General features: G+C 47.6%; 1 protein-coding gene across 1 annotated transcript; it reads right to left on the bottom strand.

Annotated features, from left to right (window-relative positions):
* Nucleotides 1–3,285: 3,285 nt before the first annotated feature.
* On the bottom strand, nt 3,286–5,731 carry NDUFB4 (NADH:ubiquinone oxidoreductase subunit B4). Its single transcript, XM_055809069.1, has 3 exons — nt 5,485–5,731; nt 5,126–5,272; nt 3,286–3,437 (listed from the first exon to the last, which is right to left on the bottom strand). The coding sequence occupies exons 1-3, from the start codon at nt 5,683–5,685 to the stop codon at nt 3,378–3,380; spliced, it is 408 nt and encodes a 135-aa protein (XP_055665044.1). The 5' UTR covers nt 5,686–5,731; the 3' UTR covers nt 3,286–3,377.
* Nucleotides 5,732–9,381: the final 3,650 nt, after the last annotated feature.

Here is a 9,381-nt window from a genome sequence, read left to right as displayed (position 1 = left end):
GCTGAAGTGCTTGCGCGGCTCTCACCACATGTAGGTGGTATGAATGCTGTACCTGGTGTGGACATGAGGTGACAGCCAGCCCCCCGCTCACAGCGCCTCCTGAAAATACCACCCCAAATGAGTCTGCCAGAGGGAGAAGACAGGGATCCCCAAAGCATTTTGTGCTCTCTGTAGGGGGAGAGCTTTACAAACAGAGCTGAAGGATCTACCAGACCTAAGCCTCCTGTTCGAGCAGGCCGCTCCAGCCTGCTGTTCTGTGGAGGATTGCCAAGGAAAGACTTGGTGGTCAGGAAAGTAGACCGTAAATTAGAAAAGATTGGAGAATCCACAGTGCTTCACTGCTAAGTGATGGAAAGGTTCCTTTCCAACCCCATGCTCTGGCTATCCTTCAACATTGACTCCTCATGTCAGCACTTGACAAATTCCCTCCCTAGTTCAGCACTAATTCGCAGCACAGCAAATGTGGAAGGGCTCATCTAGCCAGTCCAGGCATTTGCTCCTGGGAAGGTACCTGGAAGCTCAAATGCAGACAATGTCATGGAAGACATCAAAATGCACTGGAGTCTGCAAACCTCACCCCCAGGCAGTGAGCCCCATAGGGTAGAGGCAGAAAGCGAGGATCCAGGTTGGGTGGGAACCAGGAGCACAGCCCAGGCCCCCCGGCCCTCAGGCCTGACTTCAGCACATACCCATGTGAAAGATACTAAGCTTGGTGCCATCGGGATCTGTGCTTCGCACTTCCCAAGAGAAACAATCCCTATTATTCCAAAAGAGAAGGAAATGGAGAGCTGCAACACCTAAGTTCAGTCTGTTACATCCATCATCAGTTTTGGATCTGTATCAGATCCTTGCGGGGGGGGGGGGGGGGGGGGGGGGGGCGGGGGGGTGTTGGAAACCATGAGCTTTGAGCAAAGTGTTACATTATCACATCTGCAGGGAGATGTTTACTATAAAATAGCCAGCTTAGAAAAGGATGTTCCAGAGAATCAATTTGCCAGAGAAGCTGATTTAAACAGACTGATCTGGGGATAAATGAGGTCTAAACATTTCACAGGCAGAGGGGAAAAGCTTGTTTTCTGTTTGGGACCAAATTTATCATCCAGTGACCTGCAGGCTTGAGTTTCTCTTGCTATAGCCTCATCACTGAAGGCACACACGGCTGGTAACACATCAGTCAAGGGTAAAATTCCACGAGGCACATTCATGCTCCTGTCTTCACCCTACATTTCCTCAAGGGAAACTCCCCATTCCTTCCTCTACGCACCCAGCACCACCCCCCCACGCCACCAACCCCACCTCCAGCAGCACAGCACGCTCATTCCTTCCAAGAAAACAGCAAGGAGAGTTCTGCAAAATATCAAGAGAAAGTAGGGCAGCCTTTCCCTGAGCACCACGCTCAAATCTGCAGGGACGCAGCATCAGACACTCATCTGCAAAGGGCTGTGGCAGGTACCACAAGCATCGGTCCGAGGCTAGCTTAAGAAACCAGAGGCACCACGCTCGTCTGCAGCCCATCCCCAACCGCTGGCTCAGCTGGCCTGAAACAAATACAGCTGTGAGGCAGAATTTACGTGTGTGGCAACCCAAGTTCCAATTAGCTGAGGAAATGGGTCCTGGGAGATCAAATTATTTTGTGGCAGCAGGAAGATAGTTAATTTAGCATGCTCAGACAAGCAATTATTTCTTTCCCTAAATACCACTTTCCCCATGCACTGATGCCTCTCTGCACTGACCCACAGCCGTATCGTGTAATATCATTTGTGACAGCCTTTTAGAAGCTGTTCTGCAGAGAGAATGATCTGGGTTTGCTTTAGTTCAGCTAGCAGAACAAGCTGCAGCGGCAGGTGCAGGAGCGGTCCTAGGAGCACATATGGGATTGCAAAAGCAGGCCATGGCTTTGCACAGCTGCTGCACGCAGCGCTGGTACCCAGCTCCCCACAGCCTGAACATTTCATGACCCAGCCATGAAGGAGAAGAGCTACAAAAAGAAACTGTAAAATAAATAAATAAATAATGTATCAGGAAACACATTTTTACTGAGGGTTACCAAAGAGGTTGTGGAGTCTTGATCGTTGGAGATACTCAAAAGGCCCTGGGGACATCATCCTGGACAACGCGCTCCAGGTAGCCCTGCTTGAGCAGTTGGACCAGATGACCCCCCAAGGTCGCTTTCAACCTCAGCCATTCTGTGATGATGTGAAAAAAGCTCATCGACTCACTGATGGAGAGGGACTTCACATGGACTGTATTATTGCCCTTATCAAGGAGGAAAGGGATGGGGCAGTGCTGCTTTTGCTGACTTCGCACAGGCCGCTTTACCAGCAGGCAGAGGGAAGTTTTCCAATTTTACATCAAACTGAGGTTTCAGCATTGACCTCAACATTTGGGAAGAAACCGCTCCCATACGATGTCTGAAGAATGAGGGGGTTTGGATCATGAAGGCACTTACAGGCCATGTGAAAATTCAAGCCCATATTAAAAATCTTTTCCTTGCACTCCCATTTCAGCACTTTGACAGTAACAGATCCAGAGCTCTATATACCAGTTAACCTGGGCAGAAAAGACTTGTTTCTTATAAGCATAAGCAGAGAAGGCACCTTTGCAGAGACAAGGTTGTTAGGCTTGGCGGGTTTTGTGGTGTTTTGTTTTTTTTTTTAAAATCACAGCCCATTTGCAAGGATGAAATGGAATTCTCCTACACTGTAAAGGAAGCAGCATCAAAAATAATCATCCTTATCTTTTTACTTCTTATCTCCCACTCACAAGAATCACAGAATGAGTGGAAAGGCTAGTCACCTATAGCATGACAATGTTAGGCTCACTATTTCCAGGTGTGGTATAATTTTATCCAGAATTTTATTGTAATAAACACATGGTTCAGGCTTGTATTTTATTAGGGAAAATAAAAATTAACTCAACTTACTGAGAACAGGCAAGAAGACTTCTAAAGTTATTAAAAACGTATCACAGAACTTGCTTATATCCAATTAGGGCAAACTACATAGTCAAACCAACAACAACAGGAAGAAATACCTAGCAAGCAATGAATAGTTCTTTAGGAAACTGTTTGGGCTTGCTTAACATTTTAGGCTGCTACTAATTTTAAATTTCAGCCTGTGTTGCTCTGACAGCAGCAACTTCCATGCTTTAAAAGGAGCCTCTGTGTGTAGACCAAAGGACTACACTGGTTGAGTTCAGAACATTCTCTCTGTATCAATCTGCATTAGATACAAAGATCCTGCATTTTTGCACTTTCCATAATTGTTAAAGACACAAGACAACCAATAAGCAATTAAGATTTATTCTAATCAAGGAGAAATGTCAGCATACAATATATCTTATTTATATCCCATGAACAGCACTGCAGTTCCAGGAGCTTAAAATACACTGAACGGTCGCTCATATTTACCCTCTCGGATAAGCTTCTCTTTACGATCCTGTGGAAGAAAGAGAACGTTCATCATTATCCTATCAGAGAAGTTTCAATCAGCCTGGGATAAGAGAAAACCCATTTAGTATTATAGCATAGACTACAGGAAGACAGCACCACATATGATCTTAAGGGTCTTTTCCTACCTAAATGTTTCCATAAGCAAACTCTGGTAACACCTGTTATGGTTAACAAAAGAACAAGGCATTTAGATTCACCTACCAGCCACAGAAAATGTGCTCAGATTGACCTCTGCACATCTAGCCACTCTCACAGGCCAACAGAGACCAATTCCTGTGATGCGTTTTTCACTACATTAGTTGTGTCGCAGTTAATTTATACATTTAGTTTCTGCTTCCTCCTTCTGGCTGAAGAATCCAGCTTAGAGATCCAATTATGGAGAAATAACTCGCCTTAATGTGCCTGTGTTCACTTTCAGCCCATTTGTATCTCATTCTGCAGTCATGTACCTTTCTGACAAGTACTGTTACAGTACAGAGACTGAGACATTGCAGATATTGCCCCAATTCCTTCTGCTGGATAAAACCACATTTGCTTAAGACTCAGCAATTTGTCTCTTGCTTTCCCAGAACACAGCAAACACCCCTCAGGAAAAAAAAAAAAAAAAAGTATAATAGCTATTGAGCTTCATATACTACCAGAAAACCAAGAAAAATCCCCCAAACATCAGTAAGGGAACTAGAATAAAGGAAAACAGGTTGTTCTGGAGACTACATTAAAGACTTCAGCTTAAATATTCCCAGGCAAGGATGTCTAGGTTCCACTCACGCAGGTTTATTTTCAAGAACTCACATGCTAAGCCACACTTCATGGTTTCACATGTAAAACAAAACCAGTATGACAAAATACTGCTGAGATGCTGAAGTGTCAAAAACATTTATATCAACATGCTCGGCATGTTTCCCCAAACCTGTATTTTCAATTCATCCCAGCAAGCGTTCCCTACAACTACTCTTCATTTTAATTGATGTTTGTGCTTCTCAGTTTATGACTTGATCTAAAAATGCTACTTTTGTGCATAAGAGGGAAATAAGTGTTTTACAATAGCCACAAATTCACTAGTAAAAGCAACCACTGTCTGCCAGTAACCTAGCATGTTCTTATCTATGTATATAGCTGAGGTTTTTCAGAATGATCTATTACTCAGGTTCCGACACCCACATTTCAGGAGTTAGAACAGAAGCAAGATAAACCTTCCAGAATCTCTGAGATCAGACACTGCAATTGGCACGAAGTACTCCTCCCCTTTTGCTTCATGAGATTAGGGAAACGGTCAAGCAATTCACAGAGATGTTGCTAGCTCTGTCATCCATAAGCTCCCTATTTATTTATTTTAGAAAGCTTAGTTACTGCACCTCAACAACTGAAAGTAAGTCTGTTATGACTGATTTACACTGCCAGTGCTACAGAGAGCTTTATTACAGTAAAATACACTGATCAGAGAAACTGCGACTGGCCATACCGAAGGGCACAATACAGGGCTCTTCACGCAACTGGACTTTGCAACCAGTTAATGAGGCTTTTGAGACAGCAGGCTCAGTATCAGCCTTCCCTCCTTACTTTAACGGTATAAACATTCTTAGGTGCAAAAGGCTCCCACCAATTAAGCCTCCAGGCCAACGGACATTTTACAATCTGGCGGTCGCTGACGTTCAGTCTCGGCAGCTGACTTACCCTGTCAAATTTGAAGACAGCGGACCAGAAGAGGATGGGGACTATCGCCCAAACAACTCCTAGAAAGGATGTCTTGGGGGTCGGGCGGAAAGTCGGGTAGATGTTGTATGTCCTGGCATAGGACCACCGGAGCAAGGCAGGATTTTCCTGGGTTGGAAAGAAAACGGCTGTGAGGGGCCAGGGGCCCAGCGCCGCTCACCCTTTGCCCCCGCCGCCGTGCTGGGGCCTACAGAGCCCGCCGCTGCCTCCCGGCCAAGGTCACGGGCAGGCCAGCGCCTTCCCCGCCCGGACCTACGCCCGGGCCCGGCTGCGGGACGCCGGGTGAGGCGGCCAAGCCCCCCGCCCCCCGCCCCACTCACGATAACGGCCGGTGGGTTAGGGTTGTTCAGCTGCAGCTGGTACTGCCGCTTGAGCCTGGCGCGGATAGCCAAGCGCTCGGCCTCGGCACGGCGTTTCTCCGGAGACACGTCGTAGGTGGCGTGATCGAGCTCGGCTGGCAGCGAGACGTAGCGGCTGGGCCGGTACGGCTCAGCGGCCGGGGGGTCCTGTCCCGCCGCCATCTTAGCGCCCCGTCCGCCGCGGGAGGCGGGACTGGCCGCGCGCCGCCGGAAGAAGCCCCGCCCCCGCGGGCCCGCGCGCCGCCGCCGCGCCCCCTGCCGGCCCGCCGGCGGCACGAGCCCCCTCCCGCCCGGCGGCAGCTCGGCTGAGGAGAGGGGGCGCAGGCGCGGCCGCTCCCTGCCTGGCCAGAGCTCCAGAGGGTGGCGTGGCCCGTCCCCTGCCCCCTCCAGGGGGGACCGGGACCTCCAGGGCAGAGCTGAGGCGGCAGGGACGCGGGGCGGGTGAAGGGGCTGCCCACCTAGGGGAGAACGGGGCGGCCGTGGCTTCCCAGCCCTTCCCCTGCCCTGCATCACGCACATTTAGGCAAGACACTCAGTCTTACAGAAGTGGTTCATCGCAGGTGGGCTAGAAGCTGCCAAATCCTGCCGTTACTGGCTTTCAGCTGCAAATCCTCTCTGAGATTCCCTAAGCAAGGCCCGGGTGGGTTGGGTAAGCCGCCAGGTAACCTTCAGGATTATTGTGCTGTGACTCGCTGCCCTGATAACCTTTATTGACAGGTTCACAAATCACCCTTGCTGATGAACAGGGGGCAAAGAAAGCAAGCCCTGGCCTGAAGGTTTTGGCTTTAGGAAGTTTCTGTCTCGTCGATATGAACAGCTCTGTTGTCCAGAGATGCAAAAAATACATGCAAGTTGCCTTTCCGGAAACAAACTTACCAGTACACAAGTTTTCTGCTGGTTTTTTTTTTTCTTCTTTAGGGTATGCAAAGCAATGATAGTTGTGCTCGTTGAGCTGAGTGAGTTAATGGCTGTGTATCTGTAATTATGGCCTCATTTACACTGGGGTAACTACAGACTCGGGTAATGTTGGATGAGGGATTACAGTTTACTCCTAAACACACACAAAATAATATTGCTGACTTTATTTAAGATGCTGTGCTTTGGCACTGCAATAATGAAGCAGAAGCTTGGCTTCACATCTTTATGATTTCGTTCTTATACCTAAGCACTTGGAAAACAAATAGTCTCCTTCTGGTCTGAGCAGCTAATTAGGAGCTGAGGCTTTGTGACTTGCTTCCAGCAGGATGAAATACAAGTTGGATATTCCGGCAGTTTGTGCACCTTGAGCACACCCCCACAGCAGGAGGTACTTCTCCCTCTCTCCAGTACAAGCCTGCAGTCCTCTCAGAAACTTTCTCCCAGCATTTCTCCAGCTTTTCCACCCTCGTTTTCTTCACAAACACATGGCTGCAAATCCAAGTGAAAACCAAGCTGTTTCTTTCACAGTCAGCTCCCAAAGAAGTACTTACATGCCCTGTTTCTTTGTTTCCCAGGGCTTTCAGCTTGGGACAGTGGCTCCTCTTGCATGGAACAATTTAATCCCTTTACTTTCCGATTTCATGACCATCAGATTTCATGAGCTCTCTCTCCAGCCCCGCGATTGTCTTTCTCCGTAGCTGGCTTGTGGAGAGCTACCTGAGCAGCGCGCTACATATACCAGCAGCACTGCCATGTGGCACTCCTGTGGTACTTTCATCTCCGAGGGTTCCCAAAGACTTGGCAGCCTGTGTTTCCCTGCCTGTGCACAGCCTGCTTCTTTAAAAGCTGTTCCTCCCTGCTCTCTCTTATTTCTTAATAAATGACACACGCAGCCTTGAAACAGAGAGATTCTTGGCAGGAACAGGGGTGCAAGGTTGGATTAGCGTTCTGGGAAAAGAGAGCACGCTGTGGGAAATGGTGGGTCTTTTTCCCCTCTCTGCTGCGTCACCGAGTGGAATGGAAAAATCCTGTCCCTGCAGATCTCCCAAAGGACTTTTAAAACAGCCACATGCTTTTCCCCCAATCTGCTGGCTCCTGAGATCTGTCTGTAATGGTGTGGGACAGCTGCTGTGGGCAGGAGCAAAGATGGTCTTGTGGTGAAGTCACTTGGCAAAGGCAGCGGGTTCAGCTTCAGCTCCCAGCCCTGTTGCTGACTCTTTGTGATCTTATCTGTGCAGGTCCAAGCTGTGCCTTCTCCCTCTACCCGGAGTTCACAGTTGCGAGTGTGCAAGCTTGGCATGCAAACAGTGCCAAAATTAATTCTACTGGGAGAAAAACAGAAGGTGCAAAGCTGCATTTCCATTAACAATATAATGTATTAGAATGTAATGTATTAGAAAATTGAGAAGCCAGCCGCTATGCTGAAAACACCTTTGCATTTCATCTCTAATCACTAACTCATCCTCCCTCCCAAAGGATCAAGTTCCCCACAGGGAGTCTTTTCTGAGAGATAGCACTTGTTTCATGGGGTAAGAAAATAACTAAATCCCTGCCAGAGAAGTGTATTCTCTGACACTCAAGCCTGTGCATTGCAGTTTGTGGTTTAGCACTCCTCTGGAGGTGATTTTGTGCATTTGCTTCATTTCATAACAGCCATGTCTCTAACTTTAAAACACCATCCTTTAGCAAAAGCCCGAGACACCAATAGCAAGTGTCTAAACCTTGCATAAAGCAATGCAGGACAAAGACAGAAATACTGCAGTTAAAGCACTTGACTGAAATCAGTGATTGTTGGGTTTTTTCCTACTGACAGGAACTGCTGCACACAGTGAGAAATGCTGCGGTGACAAACTGGACTCCTGTGAAGACCTCTTACACCATCTACTCCTTCTGGGCCACCCTATGGCAGACTCCGAACACAACCAGGCTGCTACTGCAAACCACCTTTGAAACAAAAGATTTTGCAAGAACAAATGAGACCCTTCTTCCCTTGTTTTTGCCAACCAGATCATGAAGCTCATTTCATTCACCTCCTGACTGCTATTGTTGACCTAAGACAAGCAGCAGGAATATGAAACAGGCACTAATGAGAGTGGGGCCACTCTCAGTAGGATAACACAGGCTTAAACTAGAATATTGCTGGTCATAAAACCACGTCCTTGTGGGCTCAGACACCAAGACCTGAAAGGTAAGACCCCAAGTGTTTTTCTTCTTTTTAATCAGAACTGATGATTATTGAAGTTTGAGGTTGGCAGTATTGAATTAAATTGACAATTCTCATATGAAAATGCCTTTGAAGTTTACATCATCTGTTTTCTTTGTGAGTAGCAGTAACCAAAATGGAAAGAACCAGTCAAGAAAATTAATCTTTGTCCAGAACCCTGTGGAGGGTTGACCTTGACTGGCTGCCAGACACCCACCCAGCTGCCCTCTTGCTCCTCTTCCTCAAAAAGACTGAAGAAGAAAAAGACATGGAAAAGCCCATGAGTTGAGATGAGTACAATTATTAAGAAAAGCAAAAGCTGCATACAGAAACAAAGCAAAAAGAGGAATTCATTCACTACATCCCATCAGCAGGCAGATGTCCAGCTACTTTTGGGGAAGCAGGGCCTCAGTATACATAGCGGTTGCTTGGAAAGACATATGACATCACTACAAATGTCCTGCCATCATCCTCCTTCCCCTCAGCTGTTATTTCTGAACATGACATCATATGGTATGGGTTAACCCTTTGGTTGGTTGGGTCAGCTGTCCCAGTTATTTTCCCTCCCAAACTCTTGCCTATCTCCAGCCTACAGACCTTTAAAGTTGGTGGCGGGGCGCTGGAGAGAGAACCTCGATGCTGTGCAAGCATTGCTCAGCAATAGCCAAAACACTGATGTGTTACCAATGCAATAGCCACAGAGCCACTGAGGCAAGGCACAGCTCCATATGGGCTGC

This window comes from Falco peregrinus, chromosome 6 (genome assembly GCF_023634155.1).
Source record: "Falco peregrinus isolate bFalPer1 chromosome 6, bFalPer1.pri, whole genome shotgun sequence".
NCBI lineage: Eukaryota > Metazoa > Chordata > Aves > Falconiformes > Falconidae > Falco > Falco peregrinus.
Note: the sequence above shows the minus strand (reverse complement) of the source record. Positions and strands in the feature narration are given on the sequence as shown.

Excerpts from the sequence above, each read along its gene's own strand:
- NDUFB4 (XM_055809069.1), bottom strand. The coding sequence starts at position 5,685 with ATGGCGGCGGGACAGGACCCCCCGGCCGCTGAGCCGTACCGGCCCAGC. Across the intron at positions 5,273-5,484 it reads CTAACCCACCGGCCGTTATC|GAAAATCCTGCCTTGCTCCG; the intron begins GTGAGTGGGGCG and ends TTTCCAACCCAG. Across the intron at positions 3,438-5,125 it reads CTGTCTTCAAATTTGACAGG|GATCGTAAAGAGAAGCTTAT; the intron begins GTAAGTCAGCTG and ends TTTCTTCCACAG.